The following is a 16,051-nucleotide window of genomic DNA, read 5'->3' on the forward strand; positions in this document are numbered from 1 at the left end:
CTGCTTGTTTTTCCACAGTGGAAATGATTTTAGACCCCTGGCGTGCTGACAATTTCGCTTCTGTATCTGCCCTGTTATTGCCCTGGGTTATTAGGGAGGCATCTGAAAGGTGAGCGGAGCATTTAATGATGGCCAATTTGTTTGGGAGGAGGACGGCTTGGAGGAGGTTCTTTACATAAGCTGCATTCTGTATGGGGCTACCTGTAGAGGTCAGAAATCCCCTGTGTGCCCAGAGTTGGCCAAAATCATGGGCAACTCCAAAAGCATAGCGGGAGTCAGTGAAGATGTTAGCTCCTTTGTCCTTCGCTAAAATGCAAGCTCGGGTCAGGGCAAAGAGTTCTGCTTTTTGGGCAGAGACTGGGGGCTGCGGAGATGCAGATTCCACACTCTAGGAGTCGTTTACTACGGCATAGCCGCTAAGGTGGGTGCCCTGTTCAGAAATGTAGGAACTACTGTCGACGTACAGGTTTAAGTCGGCTGACTGGATGGCCTTATCTGAAATGTCCGGACGGGGTGCAGTTAAAAAGTGGTTACGCATTAGACAGTCATGAGGTGGGTCCGCAAGATCCTCAGGTGGGGCCTCTAGGAAGGTGAAAGGATTAATGGTCGTACAGTAGGCAAAAGTGAGGAGTGGGTTATTCAGCAGTGCTACCTCATATCTGTTTAAGCGGGACTGTGTAATGTGTTGCGTCTGGTGAGAAGGTAAGAGTGCCGTTACGGTATGGGAGGAATAAACCATCACTGCCTGTTGTAGGGTTATATTGGAGGCTGCTGTTACTAGGGAATAAATGGCTGGAAGCATTTGTGAGCATGGTGGAAGTCCCCTTGCAACTGGGTCCAGCCGAGTGGAGTAGTATGCCACCGGTCTTTTTCTATCCCCATGAGTCTTAGGTAATTACGAGAGGGTGGTGGTGGTGGTGGTCCACAAGGGGGCCCGTACATTGGAGTTCTTAGTCAGTGGGGTACAGTGGGTATCCTTTACCGGACCAGGAAACCCCTTCTGGAAAGCAAACTTACCGCTCCATTTGATAGCCCTTATTGTCGGAGTAAGAAGGTTGGGGCCTAGGCGGTCTCTGCACCATTTCCTGTTTTACCTTTGTGGCTTTCGTATCGCGCCCGTTACTCCAGAAGTGGACTAGCGCCCTTCTCATGGCTAGTCGTGTGTGGTCAGGCCAGTTCATGTCATTAGTGCGGATAGCTGAGGCCACTCCCGCAGGGATGCATTGTAGTAGGTGGGCGTTAAACTGGGGGGAGGCATTGCCGCTGTTGTAGGCATCGTCCCCCGCACAGGTACCGTAAAATGAACAGAAACCGTCCCAAAAGCCTGGGCCGTCCTCACCCTGTTTTGGTCGGCATTCTAAAACTTTAGTTATGTCAATAGGGTATTAGGAAGGGCAGTTCTAATAGTGGCCACCTGGTCCTGAGGCCGGACGGCCGCCTGAAAGGCTGTCCAGTCAGCATAGTTCCCCAGATGTTCTTTCCACTGTGCCACTTTATTAGTCGTAAGGGCCATGCAACAAAGACTGAAAAGGGCTTGGGGGGCAGCCTGATACATATGAATTGTTCCAATCACATAATCTATGAAATCCTCCGGGTTGGTTTTACGGTTGGGCGCCTGACTCATGATTAAACACATCTCCTGAGGATTCCAATGGGTGTAAATTTGGATTGTAGGATTAGCGCTGGCTTGGGCTGGATCAGGATTGGGAACACTCCTGTTGGGGAATTGTTTCTTAACCTTGGCTCCCTTAACCCCGTTCAATGGTTGGTAGGCTGGGATCTGTAGGGTCGCCATAATCAGTGGTAGAATCAGAGTCGGTGTCCGTCTGAGAATCTATTGAAGGACCGTCCCTTGCCAAAGAGCTTCGTCGTTTTTCTGTGGCCTTAGAGCCACCTGTCTGTGGGCTTTCCCTTCGACTAAGCCGCACCCTGGTTCGGGACGAAATAGGGCCATGGACGTCCTGTGGGCGGGACTTGGCTAGCAGTCGCTGGTGGTAAGGGCGGGACGGCTGGCGGGTTAGCCGCATTATATGGGGGCGGCAATGAAAAGGGGAGTGGGTAGGTAGGGGCGTGGGTCGGACCATCCAATCCTCCTCCTCTTCCTCCGTATCATTACTTTGGAACAACAGGGGCACGCAAGACATGTCGGGAGGTACCTCCACTTTATCCTTACTACTTTTATTTTTATTTCTTCTCTTCTCCTTATACACCTCATTTACCTCTTCTCTCTCCCTTATGCTCTTTTCAGCATCGTGATCTCCACACTGAGACTTCAGGACTTCTCAACTCTTAGCATTTCCCTGTTCATCACACACACTAATTCCCCTTCTGCGCGAATTATGTTCCCATCTAGCCTGCTGAGATTTATTTGTTAGGTCTTCGGCCATTTTTCTCCAAGTGGACATTAATAATTTCCATTTTTCCCCTGTATTCCTCTCCCAAATTGCCTTTTCTGCCTTTAGGCATTTATCTACGTCCCAAGTTCCCCCCAATGGCCATATTTCGTTTCCCAATTTCTTATTGAGGCATGCTGATAATTTACGGAAGTTACTCTCGTCTTTACATAACTTAGATATGTGGTATTGGACCCAGACTTATCGAGAGTTTGTACCATTTTCGTATTCTACCCGATCGGACTGTAGGAATCGCTGCGATTACCTATAAGATCGGTCTCTTTCCTTCACCCACCAGGTTCCCGACCTTCCCGTGGGGGATTTCCCCTCTTAAGAACCGGTCTAAAGCAGGGTGGTAGTACAGGAGGACGGATCTCAGCTCAAAACCTTGAAATTCACAACTTAAAATCCCAAACCCAAAACCGGGGACTCGAACCCCGAGCAGAACTTAACTTAACTTAACTTAACTTAACCTGACTGGGGACTGGAATCCGGAACAGAACAGAACTTAACTTAACTTAACTTAACTGGGGACTCGAACCCCGAACAGAAATTAACTTAACTGGGGACTCGAGCCCCGAATAGAAATGAACTTAACTGGGGACTCGAACCCCTCCTTACCTGTGGCACTCGGGCAGGTTCGCGAGGAGTCAGTCAGAGGATTGTCGGTAAGCGAAGGGATCGATCAGGTGTCCGACTGCCTGGGAGGGATCAAGGTGAATCGTACCTTCTGGGTCCGTCCGTCTCAGGTGGCCGTTATCCCCGTCGGTCGCTCACGACGCTTCCGAAACCTCGTCTTGGACTCCTGGCTGGCTCGCCAAATTCTCGTCCCGAAATCAATTTTCCCCTTCTGTTCGCTGTAAATAACACAGTGCCACGAGGTCGATTCGAACAAATACCTTTATTAACAGTGCACCACTAGGAGAATTCTCTTCAGCACTCACTAAGAGTCGCTCCCCGAGTTCTTCCCGAACAAAGGGCAGGCAGACATGTGTACAGGAATTGTCACGCACATCCCATGCAAACGGCGCCGCGAGTTTCGGTCAAGCTATAGAGATCCCGAGACAGCTATCACACCTTTTGTCTTAGTATAATTGAGTTATAATCAAGGCTTTCAAAGGCAGGTATTACCCCTTCATTGTTCAGACCAAGTCTTCACCTCGATGTCAATTACACTCAGTATCGCCACCGTCTGACATATCGGAATGGTCTGTTACCCGAAACAAAGGCAGTTAACATACTTAACATTCCAACCTAACCAGTGGGTCAGCAGCTTGCTAGTCCTTGCTAAAGAAATATAAATACATATATATATATATATATATATATACATGCTAAAGAAATATAAATACATACATAGTTTGCCAATTATAGGTATGTTTTCAATTCTTAACCCTTCACTTCCTCATCTCTACTCTCTCCCACTCCCAGTATTCCACCTCCTCTCCTTCCACCACTCTCCGCACCCCCCACCGATTTCCTGGACAGAGCGTTTGAAATCAGGTGGTCTCTATGTGAGGGGAAGATCCGCGCTGTGCTGGGTATCTCACTCTCCATTGACACGACCTCAGTTGCGGACCCGGGACATTCAATAGTCACCCTTTGCCCTCTCCATGTCACCAGGGCAGTGTGTAACTGTGGGTCAGGGTGGTGCAATACTTCACAAACAGACAGAGAAATGGAGTCCGGATTAGATAAAATAATTATCGGGGTTTAAGACAGAGAGAGTTGGATCTAGTGAGAGAAACAGATAGAGATAAAGATAGATAGATAGATAGATAGATAGATAGATAGATAGATAGATAGATAGATAGATAGATAGATAGATAGATAGATAGATAGATAGATAGATAGATAGATAGATAGATAGATAGATAGATAGATAGATAGATAGATAGATAGATAGATAGATAGAGAGAGAGAGAGAGAGAGAGAGAGGCCAACAGAGGCAGAGACAAAGACTGTGCGAGTCGGGATAAGAGACAGAGTGAGTCGGGATAGATAGAGAGAGACGTTATTCAGAGTGGGAGAGATATATTAGGAGTTACAGAGTGTCTGGGTTACAGAGAGAGTGAGTCAGGGTTAGTATAGAGTCGGGATAAGGGAGGGAGAGACGGGGTTACAGAGAGAGAGAGTTGACGTTAGTGAGAGGGAGTCGGGATTGGTGAGGGACCGTCTAATTCAGGGTTAGAGAGAGAGACGTGGACAGAGAAAGAGAGACGGGGTTAGAGAGAGTGAGGTATTACAGCAAGAAAGAGGGATGAGTGAGATAGAGACGAAATCAGTGAGAGAGAGCGTGAGTCGGAGAGAGAGAGAAATAGAGAGGCGGTGTCAGAGAGAGAGAGGGGGAGTTAATATTGGACGGGGGCATGTATTCCAGGTTATAGGATGCAGGAGAGCTAGGATTAGAGGACACGATCAGGGATCAGAGCGACAGTGAGGAGGCAGTGCGAGGGCCAGGACCGGGAGCACGGAGTCGGCTGGAAAGAGGGTTTCCACAGTCTGAGAACAGACGCTGTTGTCCGGTGTGAGCTGAGTCTCCAGTCTCTCTCCCTGTCTGTCTCTGGCTGTCCCTCCCTGCCCCTCTCCATCCGCGACTCCATCCCCGACCTTTGTGTGTGTGACTCTTTCCTCGATTTTCTCCTTCTCCAGCTCTCTGTCATCATCCATCTCTCCCTCTCTCTCTCTTCATCTTTCACTGCCCCTCTCCCGATCACCTCTTTCATTCACTCTCCCTCTTTCTCTCTCTCTTTCCCATTTTTATCATTCTCTCTCTCCATCCATTTTCAAGCTCTCTCTATCTCTACCACTCATCTCTCCTGTCGATATCTCCCCATTCCCTCCCTATCTCCCTCTTTTTCTCTCCTCCCAACATCTTCTCTACATTTCTCCCTGTCGTTCCTCACACTATCCTCCTTTCTCTCCCCGTCTCTTTCCAGAACTCCCTCCCCCACACAGCTTCTCTGCACTACCCTCTTTCTATTTCGCTCCCACCATCCCCCCCCCACCCTTGTCACCCCGTTCTTTCTCTCCTTGCTTACTAGGTCAAAGAGTTGGAGATCCAGGGGCCTCTATGTGATTGGGAAGGTCTGGGCTTGTCTGGGGATCTCTCGGTCGACACAGCCTCAGAACGGAATCCTGGACACAAGGAGACACACTTTGACCTCACCCTATCACCAGCTCAGTGTTTGTCTGTGAGACAGAGTGGCGCAATATCTCACAAACAGAGATTGTGAGAAGGAGTCGGGGTCTAGGTTAGAGACAAAGAGAGGAGAGGAGTTTGGAGACAGAGAGAGAGAGAGAGAGTCGGGGTTAAAGGCATGGAGAGATTTGGGTTTAGAGGGAGAGAGAGAGAGTCGTTTATTGAGTGTGAGAGAGAATGCACGTTAGCAAAAGCAGACAGACAGTGACGGGGCTCGAGAGAGAGGGTTCCGTGGCTGGAGAGAGAGAGAGCGGGAGTCAAAGTTGCATATATAGAGAGCGTGGAGGATAGAGAGTGAGAAAGAGTCAGGATTCGAAAAAGAGAGTAGGGGATAGACAGAGAGAGAGAGAGAGAGAGAGAGAGAGAGAGAGACAGAGAGAGAGAGAGAGAGAGAGTCGGGGTTAGACTGTGGAAACTCTTTACATCTGACTCCATGCTCCCGGTCGTAACCCTCCACTGCCTCCTACTCCTCGCTCTGGAACCTGACCGTCCCCTGAAATCCCTGCTCTCCCGTAACCTCGAAACCAGAATAATTATCTGTCCCATCCCGTCTCTCTCTCACACTCCCTCTCTCTCTCTCTCCTCTCCTCGTTTTCCTCTCTCCTTATCTCTGTTTCTCGTTCTCTCGCACTCTCGCTTACCCTTCTTTGCAACACCCTTTCTCACTCACTCCCAGTCTTCTCCACCACTCAGTCACCCCCATTCCCACTCTTTTCCGGCCTGGTTCCCAGAAAAGACAGTTGGAACTCCCGGTGTCTATGTGAGGTGGAAGGTATGGGCTGTGCTGAGGATCGCTCTCTCTGTGGACACTGCCACAGAAGCGGAGCCTGGACACCAAACAGACACACTTTGCCCTCTCCCTATCACCAGGGCATTGTTTGTGCGACAGAGCAGTGCAACACTTCACAAACAGAAATAACGAGCGGGGGCCGGGTTGGGGGGTGGGGGTATTAGGGAAAGCGTCTGCGCTGGAGAGAGAGGTACAGTCTGGCTGGGACAGAGATATTCTAGGTGAGAGGGCGAGGGGGAGCAGTGATTCGAGGACACGGTCAACGTTCAGAGCGAGGGGGAGGAGGCAGTGGCGGGGATGGTCAGGACCGGGATCAGGGGTTCAGGTGTAAAAAGGTTTTCCACAGTCTTGATTCCAGACGCTGTCGTCCGGTGTGAGGTGAGTCTCCCGTCTCCCCCACGCCCACTGTCTCCCTCCTCGCTTGTCCTGTTCTCTCTCTCCGCCTCCTCCCTCTCTCTCCCCATCATTCCCTCCCCTCCCTCCACCTCTCTTTCTCCTTTACCTCCTTTTCTCTCTCCCCCGCTCACGCTTTCCCTCTAACTCTCCCTCTTTCCCCTCAATTTCTAATCCCTTCTTCTCTCTTTGTCGCTCGAACCCTGTCTTTCTCCCTCACCCTGTCTGTCCCCCACCTGCGCCCCTTCCCACTAGCCAAGGCCCTCTCTCCATATCTAAGCCCGACTCTCGCTCACTCTCTAACCCATCTCTCCCTCTCTTTCTCCCCGTCTCCCTCTGTCCTTCTCTCTCTCCCTCTTTCTGTCCTCCATTCCTTCCATTACTCTCTCTCCCCAATCGCTCTCTCCCTCCCTACATTACCATGGTAGAGGTTTGGAACTCTCTGCGTGAGGGGATTGTCTGTGCAGTGTTGGGGATCGCTCTCTCGGTCGACACTGCCTCAGGAGCGGAGTCGGGACATCGGGAGACACCGTGTGGCCTCTCGCTATCAGCAGAGCATTGTTTATCTGTGGTACAGAATGGCGCAACACTTCACAAACAGAGATAGAGGGACACAGTCGGGGTTAGAGAGAGTTGTGGTTAGCGAGAGAGATTGAATTGGGGTCAGAACGAACAATTGATTCTGGGTTAGAGAGAGAGAGTCCGGTTTACAGAGAGAGAGAGAGAGAGAGAGAGAGAGAGAGAGAGAGAGAGAGAGAGAGAGAGAGAGAGAGAGAGAGAGAGAGAGAGAGAGAGAGAGAGAGAGAGAGGAGAGGGAGAGAGAGAGAGAGAGAGAGAGAGAGAGAGGGAGAGAGAGAGAGAGAGTTTAGGGAGAGAGTGAATCGAGAATAGAGAGAAAAAGAAAAGGCAAGGTGGGGGGGGGGAGAGAGAGAAAGAGACGGTTAGAGAGAGTGTTGGTTTTGGACAGATAGAAACATTCCAGGTTAGAGGGTGCAGGAGTACTGGGATTCGAGGCACGGTCCACGGTCAGACGAGGGGGAAGAGAGTTTAGGAGGGTCAGGGCCGGGGGCAGGGAGTCAGGTGTAGAAAGATTTTCAACAGTCTGAGAACAGATGTTATCGTCCGGTTTGTTGTGAGTCTTCCGTCTCTCGCCCTGTCTGTGTCCCACTCTCTCTACCTCACAAGCTCTCCCTCCCTCCCTCTCTCCATCCGCCTGTCCATTGCAGACCTCTCTGTGTGACTCTCCCTTTGCATTTCGCCTTCGCTTCCTGTGGTGCAGCACTTCGCAAACGGAGATAGAGAGAGGGAGTTCGGGTTACACAGTGTTGTGTGTGTGTGTGTGTGTGTGTGTGTGTGTGTGTGTGTGTGTGTGTGTGTGTGTGTGAGAGAGAGAGAGAGAGAGAGTCCGGGTGACACAGTGTGAGGGAGAGAGAAGGAGTCCGGGTTACACAGTGTGAGGGAGAGAGAGAGAGAGGGGTTGGATAGTGCGGGTTTAAAGGGATGGAGAGATTCAGGACCGGAGAGAACGGGGGATTTGTATTCAAAGGGACAGAGAAGGGTGAAAGCGGGGAAATCTTGGTTGGACAGAGAGTGCTAGAGAGTCGATGTCAGTGAGAAAGCGTCGGAATTAAAGAGATAGAGAGAACCTGGTTGGAGAGAGGGGGGCAGAGAGGGAGAGAGAGAGAAAGAGAAAGAGAAAGAGAGAGAGACGGGGTTAGACTGTGGAAACTCCATGTACACACGACACCCTTCTCCCGACCCTAACCCTCTCACTGCCTCCTCCCTCTCGCTCTGAGCCCTGACCGTGCCCCGAATTACAGCTGTCCCGCAACCTCTAATCCCGAACAACCCCCCAAATTAACCTGACTCTTACTCTCTCTTTCGCTCTCTCCCACCTCAGTCTGATCCTTTCTCTCTCCACTCTCTCCTTCCTTTTCTCCTGTCTCTCCTTCCTCTCTCACCTTCTCTTCCCCCCTTTACACCACCGTCCCTCCCCCCTGTTCCTCCCCATCTCTGACACTCACTCCCTCTCTCTCGCTCACCAGCGCAGAATTGTGGTTCAATGGTGCAGCACTTCACATAGAGAGAGAGAGAAGGGGGGTGTCTGGGTGGGACAGAGAAAGATTCTGTGTAACAGAGTGTGGGAAAGCAGGAATTCGAGGACACGGTCAGGGTTCAGAACGAGGGGCAGGAGGCAGTGGGAGGATCAGGACCGGGAACAGGGAGTTGGGTGTTAAGAGGGTTTTCACAGTCTGAGTCCAGACGTTGTCGTCCGGTGACAGGTCAGCTTCTCGTCCTCCTCCACACCCACCCACCTTGCTTCACCACCTCTCTCTCTCTTTCTTTCTCTCTGCCTCTGACAGCACTCTCCCTACCTCTCACCCTGACTCTCACGCTCTAGCCACGAACCATTCTCACTCGAGCCCCGACTCTCTCTCTGTCTCTCCTACTTTCTGTCCGCCTCACCTTTTACCACTCTCTGCCACCCACTCATTCTCTCCATCCCCGCAGGTAAACAAGGCAGAGGGTTGGAAATAGTGGTGTCTCTGTGTGAGATGGGTCTGCTCTGTGCTTGGGATCTCTCTCTCTCTCTCTCTCTCTCTCTCTCTCTCTCTCTCTCTCTCTCTCTCTCTCTCTCTCTCTCTCTCTCTCTCTCTGGGCCGACGATCTATCAGCAGCGGACCCTGGACACCAAGCAGACACATTTTGCCCTCTCCCTGTCACCAAGGCAGTGTTTATCTGTGGTACAGAGTGGTGCAATACTTCACAAACAGAGACAGATCGAGGGAGTCGCGGTTAGAGGGAGAAAAAGAGAGAGAGTCTGGATGGGACAGGTATTCTGGGTAAGAAGGCGCAGGACTGCTGGAATTCGGTGACAGGGTCAGAGTTCAGAGCGAGGGCGATGGTCAGGACCGGGAGTCGGGTGTAAAGAGGGTTTCCAGACGTTGTCGTCGGGTGTGAGGTGAGTCTCCCGTCTCCCTCCCCACGGCACCTTCCCTGTCTATCTCGCCACACCCGTCGGTCGATTCTTTCTCTCTACCACCCCTCTCCCACTCTTTTCATATTTGTTTCTACTTCCTCATCCACTGCCGCTCTCTCTTTCACCTTTCCCTACTTCTCTCTCTCTTCCCCGTTCCATTTCCCTCCGTCTCTCTCTCCCCCTCCCTGTTTCACCCTGACACTTCTCTCTGACTCTCAACACCCTTAGTATTTCTCTGTAAGCCCGACCGTCTCTCTCACCCCTTCTCTCACAGGTAACCGCGACACTCTCTGCCTCTTTTTCGCCCTCTCCTTCTGCTTCTCGCTCCTTCTCCCCTTTCTCTCCGCCTCTCCTTCTCCGCTGGTAACCCCGGCAAGAAGTTGGAAATAGTGGGCTTTCTGTGTGAGGTGAAAGGTCTGCGCTGTGCTGTGGATCTGTCTCTCGATCTATGCTGTCTCAACATCAGACCGTGGAAACCAGACACCCTTTGCCCTCTCCCTATCAGGCGGACAGTGTTTATCTGTGGTCCAGTGTGGTGCAACACTTCACAAACAGCGACAGAGGGGGGGAGTCAGTGTTTTAGAGAGAGAGAGAGAGAGAGAGATAGAGATAGAGAGAGAGAGAGAGAATTGGTGAGCAGTGTGTCCAGTGTGAAGAAGTTTTCCACAGTCGGAGTCCAGGCGCTGTCATCCAATGTGAAGTGAATGTCCGGTCTCCCTCTCACCCTCCCTATGTATTTCTCCACTCTCGCGGCTCCTGTCTCCTCTCACACCTCTCTCCAAATCATCTTTCTCTTCACTCCATCTCTTTATCCCCGGCTTTCTCCCTCCCTCCTCTTCAACCTTGAATCTTGCCGCCACTTTCGAACGCTCTCTCGTACCCCGACTCTCTCTCCCAAAAACCCCTACTCTTTCTCTTTCGCAAATCCCGATAGCATCTCTCCCTCTCTCACCACCACTTATCGCCCGTCTCTCAGAGCCCGACATCCTCTCTTTCTTTTTCGTTGTTTTTATTAATTTTCAAATTACTACAGATTAATACATATAAGATCGGTGATTATCCACGTAATACAGAGATCAGGAGGACAAACATCACATATATAATCATAAAGAATAAAAATATATTCCAGACCCCAGTCTCTTAGTAAGCGAATACAATACAAAAAAAATCAAAAAGAGAAAGAAAAAGATTCATTGTATAAAAAGAACCCCCAAATCAAAAAAGTAATAAATCGAAACAAACTAAAAATCTTAAAAAGAAAAAAAAAACTGGACTGATATTTCAAGATGAACAAAGAGCATCGTTATGTCGTCAACGCTCCTGTGACATCCTCTCTAACCCCGACTTTTCTTATACCGCGATTCTCTCTCTCCGCCCTCACGTCGATACATTCTGTCTCGCCTCTCTATCAACCCAACTCTCCCCTTTCTCTCTCTGTTTGTGAGGTGTTGCACCACTCTGCACGACAGATAAACATTTACCTGGTTGAAGGCAGAGGGACGGGTGAGAACTTAGTGTCCAGTGTCCTCTCCTGAAGCAGTGTCGACAGAGCGAGAGAGATCCCCAGACCAGCCCTGACCTTCCCACTGAACCAGCGACACCGAGAGTTCCAACCCTCAGTCCTGGAAACAAGGGCAGGCAGGGAGTGGGGTTTGGAGTTCCAGGAGGAAAGATAGAGAAGGGGAGAGAGAGATTGGGTGAGAGAGTAAATGAGAGAGAGGGAGAGGGAGAAAGGGAGAACGTGTTTCACAGAGTTAGAGGGAGGAGGGAGACAGAAGGAGGAGAGAGGGAGGAAGAGATTGAGGGAGAGGAGAAACAGGGGAAGAAAGGAAGAAAATGAGAGCGTCTATGGGGTAGAGAGGGGAGAAAGTGGACAGAGAGGGGAGAATGAGAAAGAGAAACATACGTGATCCCCTGAGAAAATCTCACTCTCTCTTACACTTCCTCTCTCCGCTGTACCCGAGAGACACAGTTGGAACACCCTCACAAACGCCAACACATTGAACTCCTTCTCCCACGTCGTATGCAGGAAAAACACACGGGACACCCTCACTAACTCCCACCCATTCTTACCCTCCCTCCACCCCTTACTCGGTACACAGGAGAAACACCGGGGGAACCCTCAGCTCCATCCACCACCTCTCACCCTCCGGCTCCCTTATAATTAGGAGACATGTACGGAACTCCCACTCACTACCACCCAATCTAACATTCCCTCCCCTGTACCCAGGACATACGCCAGAAATCCCCTCACGAACTCCCACCCCCTTGAACCTCCCACTAATCCCTGTGCCCACGACCGCACTGAGCCACACACTAACTTCCACCCCATCTAACCTTACCCTCTGCCACCCTCTGACCCAGATCATATAACCGGTACCAACCTCACTACCACCCCTCCAACCCCCTATCTCTCCCCTGTATCCATTAGACACACGGGACACACACACCAATTCCACCCCCAATGAACTTCCCTCTCCCTCTCTGCGATCCAGGAGACACACTCGGTACCCTCTCACTACCACACCCGTCTTCTTCCCTGTAACCAGGAGACAAACCGAAGACCCCCTCACTAACACCTCCCCCCTCTAAACTTCTCGCTGCACCATGTAACCAGAACCCTCACTAACTCTGGAGCCCTCACAAACGAACACCACCTCGAGCCCACCCGCCATCTCTCCTCTCCACCTCGGAGACACAACCGATAACGCACACAGGCCCTCTAACCATCCCCATCACTAACACCCACCCGCTCTAACCCTCCCTGCCCCTCTAACGCTCAGTCCCCCGACACCCAGGAGACACACCCCGATCCTCCTCGCTGACATATCCCCTTTAAAACTATTTCCTTCACCCTACAGAGACCACGGACCATTGAGCCCATCCCGGACCCCTCCCACCTCCTGCCACCCTTTTCACTAGGCCGTCTGGCGAGCCAGTGGCCGTTGGAGGACTCGCCGCAGCTGGATTGGGCGGGGGCTGTTGTGGGTGAGCTCCCGGTAGGGGCCACCCTCCTCCTCAAGTCTCCTGGGGTTCTAGCCGTCTCCCCTTTCGCCCAGGCGGTCTTCCGAAAGGCCGGCCGCCGGGACCGTTGGCTGAGGCGGGACGGGGAGGACCTGGAGCTCGTCCTGGCCCGTGTCTGGGGACCTGCCCGGGCCCTGCTGCAAGCCGAAAGGGCTGCCCTCAACGTTATGGCCCGGGCTAGTTGGGTGGCCACGTCCTGCCGTTCCGCCCAAGAGCTGGACCGCTCCCTGGGCTGGAGCGGGCGGCTGGCGAGCACCCGCAAGACCACCCCTGGCTTCCGGCTGGTGGAGAAGCACGCCATGGCGGTGGGCGGAGTGGAGACCCATCGATACGGTCTCGGCGACCTTCTCGTGCTCAGGGACAATCACCTGGTGGTGGTCGGCGATATCGCTAAGGAAACCGGTGCTAGAGGTGTTATTGGCGTTGTAGCTGGAATCTGGGTCTTTGGTTTTGGAGTAAGCGGTGTCAGAACGCTGCTGATTCCCTGCTAACTGGGGATTGCGTGGTTGTTTACCTCGAAAACTGCAAGGTGGATCTGAGGTTTGTTATTCCGGGTGAGGTGTGTGGTTGCCTGGTTAACCAGGAACAGGGGGTATTGTTTCCTTGGTAACTGTAGGCAAGGAGGTTGGTTGGCTGGGTAATTTGGAGCATGACATCTTGATTCCTTGGTAACTGAGGCACCAGCCGGGTAGTTGCCCGGCGAACCGGGAGGCAGGAGGTACTGTTGCCCTGGTTACTGGGGTCTTAGCCGGTTTCTGCCTTGGTAACCGTGAGGCGGAGTGCTCCTTGCCTTGTTGCTCAGAAGAAGGTGGCTGGTTGCCCTCGTAACCGGAGTCGGGGTATTGTTGTTGCTCTGGTAAATGGGGACTAAGTTGTTGGTTGCCTGGGTAACTACAGGCGTGGTCTATTGTTACCATGGTTACTGAGGTCGAGGCGGGTGGTTGCTTGGATAACCGGGAGGCAGAGTGTGTTATTTTCCTCGTAACTGAGGATGAATTGATTGCTTGTCTGGGTAACGGAGAAGCACTCGGTGTTCTTTCCCTGATAACTGGGACTGGACAGGTAGTTTCCTGAGTGACTGGGAGAGGGGAGTTGTTTGCCCTGTAACTGGGGACGATGTAGTTGGTTGTCTCGGAAACCGGGAGCCAAGGCCTGTTCTTTAGTTGTGAACAGGAGTGATGGGCAGCTGCTAGCCTGGATAACCGGCAGCACGGTCTGTTGTTTTCCAGGTAACAAGGTCTCGGCGGTTGGTTCTCTGAATAACCGGCAGCGGGTATTGTAGTATCCCAGTAACTGGGGACGAGGGGGGTGGTTGACTGGGAAACGGAGAGGGAGATGTTGTTTTTTTCACTGGGACCTGAGGACTTGGGTGAGTGGGAGGCCGTGGAGTGTCGTTTGCCAGGATAACCAGAGGTGATGCCTTGTCGTTGTCTTGGTATCCAAGAGCGGAGGTGTCGTTACTCTGATAACTGGAAGGCAACGTGTCATCATCTGGTAACATATACAGGGGGACATTGCTAGGGTAATCTGAGCAGGATTACCAGGGTTACCGAGGCAGCAATGGGGGAGGGAGTGGGGGTGAAGGGGCCAATAACCGGATCCTTGGGCAAGGTGGCTCCATTCTCTGTCTGGGTAACTGACGGCACTCGTCATCTGGGTTACCAGGGTAGACAGCATCTTGTGTTGGCAAGGTAACCAGCGCCAGGGGCTGGTAGACGCTTTGCCTGGGTAACCTGTAAGAGGATGTGGTTTGTAACCTGGGTTACCATGCAAGGGCGTGGGTGTTGCTCTCCATTAACCTGATATCCAGGGGCAGGGTATATCCCCGTAACTTGGGGAACCAAGCAAAAGTGATCGTTGCTCAGGAGAGCGGACACAGGCGTGGGATGACGAGCGTTAACCATGCAACGACATTTGGTTGACTCATTACCTGGTTAACCATGGAGTCATACAGCACGGAAACATGCCCTTCTGCCCAGCTCATCCATGCCAACCACAGCCTTCTCACTGCAAGTCCCAGTTGCCCGCGTTAGGCCCATAAACCTCCAAGCCTCTCCACTCCAGGAACCTATCCAAATGCTTCTTAAATGTTGCATTTGTACCGGCATCGACAACTCCCTCATTCCATGTACTCACTACACTCTGTGTAAGGGAGTTACCTCTCAGGTCTCTTTTACATGCCTCCCTAAATTCTTGTATCTGTGCCCCATGTTTTGCCCTCCCCAACCCTGGGGCAAATACTATTACCGTCCACTTGATCCATACCCCTCATGATTTTATATACTTCTTTGGGATCACCCCTCATTCTCATACGCTCCAAGGAATAAAGATCCAGCGTGGCCAAACTCTTCAAGTCACTCAGGCCCTCCCGTCCAGGCCACATCATCGTAAACCTCTTCTGCACCCTCTCCGGCTTGACAGTGTCTTCCCTCTCAGATGGTGACCAAAATTGAACATAGTACTCAAAGTGCAGCCTCAACAACGACTTACATAATGCCCCTGCGACTAAACTCGATGCCCTGACTGATGAAGACCAGCATGCCAAACGCCTTCTTCGCCACTCTCTCCACTTCCGCGGCCGCTTTCTGTGAACTGTGAACTTGTACTCCCAGGTCCTTCTGTTCCATAACGCACGTCAGTGCCCTGCCATTGTCTGTCCAAGGGCTACCCTGGTTTGAATGTCTAAAATGCATCTCCTCACACTTATCTGATTTGAATACCATTTGCCATTCCTCAGCCCATCTTCACAGCTGATGAAGATCTCTCTGCAGTTCACTGTAACCTGCTTCACTATCAACAAGGCCCTAGAATTTATTGTCATCAGCAAACTTGCTAATCTTTTCATATTTATTGATACCCGTATCATTGACATACATAATGAGTAACAGAGGTCCCAGCACTGACCCCTGGGGCACCCCACTAGTCACATGCCTCCTGTTGGAAAATCGAACATCAACCATCACACTCTGCTTCCTATCATCGAGCCAATTCTGCACCCACCTCACTCGCTCCCCCTGAATCGCATGCGACCAAAGCTTGCAGATCAGCCTGTCATGCGGGACCTTGTTAAAAGCCTTACTGAAATTCACATAGAAAACCCCACTACCCTATCTTCATCTGTCCCCTCAGTTACATCTTTCATAAATTCCAAAGGTTAGTCAAACCAGGGTAATGTGACCGTTAACCAGGTAAAAAGGGCCCATGTGCACAGATTACGGGGATAACAGGGATCAGACGGTGTAGTTACCTTGGTAACCAAGGGGGGTGGT

General features: G+C 51.5%; 1 protein-coding gene across 1 annotated transcript; it reads left to right on the forward strand.

Annotated features, from left to right (window-relative positions):
• Positions 1-6,682: 6,682 nt before the first annotated feature.
• Positions 6,683-13,273, forward strand: LOC127567179 (nicotinate-nucleotide pyrophosphorylase [carboxylating]-like). The gene is made up of 2 exons (XM_052009876.1): positions 6,683-6,763; positions 12,620-13,273. Exons 1-2 carry the CDS (start codon positions 6,683-6,685, stop codon positions 13,271-13,273), a joined length of 735 nt encoding a protein of 244 aa, XP_051865836.1.
• The last annotated feature ends 2,778 nt before the right edge of the window (positions 13,274-16,051 follow it).

Source organism: Pristis pectinata, unplaced genomic scaffold, assembly GCF_009764475.1.
Source record: "Pristis pectinata isolate sPriPec2 unplaced genomic scaffold, sPriPec2.1.pri scaffold_167_arrow_ctg1, whole genome shotgun sequence".
Classification (NCBI taxonomy): domain Eukaryota; kingdom Metazoa; phylum Chordata; class Chondrichthyes; order Rhinopristiformes; family Pristidae; genus Pristis; species Pristis pectinata.

What these genes read in the sequence shown, in the direction of transcription:
- LOC127567179 (XM_052009876.1), top strand. Translation starts at nt 6,683, where the DNA reads ATGGTCAGGACCGGGATCAGGGGTTCAGGTGTAAAAAGGTTTTCCACA. An exon ending in ACGCTGTCGTCCGGTGTGAG is followed by an intron (nt 6,764 to 12,619) that starts GTGAGTCTCCCG and finishes TTCACCCTACAG; the next exon opens with AGACCACGGACCATTGAGCC.